Source organism: Onychomys torridus, chromosome 1 (genome assembly GCF_903995425.1).
Source record: "Onychomys torridus chromosome 1, mOncTor1.1, whole genome shotgun sequence".
NCBI classification, from domain to species: domain Eukaryota; kingdom Metazoa; phylum Chordata; class Mammalia; order Rodentia; family Cricetidae; genus Onychomys; species Onychomys torridus.
The window spans coordinates 83,714,659-83,715,857 of record NC_050443.1 but is presented as its reverse complement, the minus strand read 5'-3'; the positions used below and the strand labels follow the sequence as shown (position 1 = coordinate 83,715,857).

General features: G+C 49.5%; 1 protein-coding gene across 1 annotated transcript in view; it reads left to right on the top strand.

The window, feature by feature from the left end:
• Positions 1-699, top strand: part of LOC118576976 (ubiquitin carboxyl-terminal hydrolase 17-like protein 6) — a 22,092-nt gene extending 21,393 nt beyond the window's left edge. The window contains exon 2 of the mRNA XM_036177011.1: positions 1-699. This exon is cut by the window's left edge and continues 758 nt beyond it. Coding sequence (XP_036032904.1) covers positions 1-699 — 699 coding nt within the window.
• Positions 700-1,199: the final 500 nt, after the last annotated feature.

Sequence of the window (1,199 nt, the reverse complement as noted above, 5' to 3'; positions counted from 1 at the left end):
GACAGGAACGTAAGTTACCCAGAGTATCTTAACCTGAGGCCATACATGTCTCAGCCTGAGGGAGGACCGTTGTGGTATGCCCTCTATGCTGTGCTGGTCCATGCTGGTGTGACTTGTCACTGTGGACATTACTTCTCTTATGTCCGAGCTGGCAATGGCAAGTGGTATAGGATGGATGATTCTCAGGTTGATGGCTGCGACGTGACTTCAGTCCTGAGTCAGCCTGCATATGTGCTCTTCTATGTCCGGGAGACTGACCAAAAAAAGGACAGTCTTAAGCGGCCAGTAGGCACAGCCATCAAGGCTCAGGTTGACTTTGAGAACAGAAAGCTCAACAGAGGGTCCCAGGTGGGAGCTGCAGAACCACCAGCACACATGGAGAAGACAGCATTTCAAGAAATCTCCTTACAGCAGTGGAAAGTGCTTCAGGAACAGAACCGGCCACAAGCAGTGCTGAACCTCAGAAGACTGGAACCCACTCTGCCAGACAATGCAGTTGTGATTCACCAGCCCAGATACACAGGGCATGGGTGCAAGACAGATCCCGACAAGGAGAATTACCCACCTCACTATTCTACCAGATTCCTGCCCGCTCAGGGAGCCATGAACACTGGACAGCTCTGCAGTCAGGGAGGAACATCAAGAGGCAAGAAGAAGGAGAAGAAGAAGAAGCCGGGATGGAGGCCTCTCCCTGTGTAGTAGGACTCACTGCAATCACTGACCCGTGTCCTGTGGAAGAATCCCTTGGTGCAGGACTCAAATCTGTTCCCAGGAAGGGCAGACTGTCTCTCCCTTCTCCTGTGTCATTGTCTAGCATTGCCGAGTCCCTAAGGATGACTGTTTAGATGTGGAAGAAACTTCCCAGGGTCCTAGGATGAGTTAAACCACACAAAGCTTCTGGTTTCCTAGGGCCGGTCTGCAGAGTCCTGTACTGGAACGAACTCACGGACTCTGAGCAGGACAGAGGCTAACTCACCATCCACAGTGTTTTGATGCAGGATTTGTATTCAGCCAGCAAGGTGTGGGCCAAACCACCTTCTCTAGCTGTTTCCTGTAAACTCTTTCCTTTGGTTCACTATGTAGAACAAACTGTGGGGATTTTTTTTTATTCCAAGTGGTTGAGCAGCAATTATTTAGACCAATAAAATTCTGGAACTTCACATTCTTTGTGGGTCTTTTCTTGTGGTATGAACTCAAGT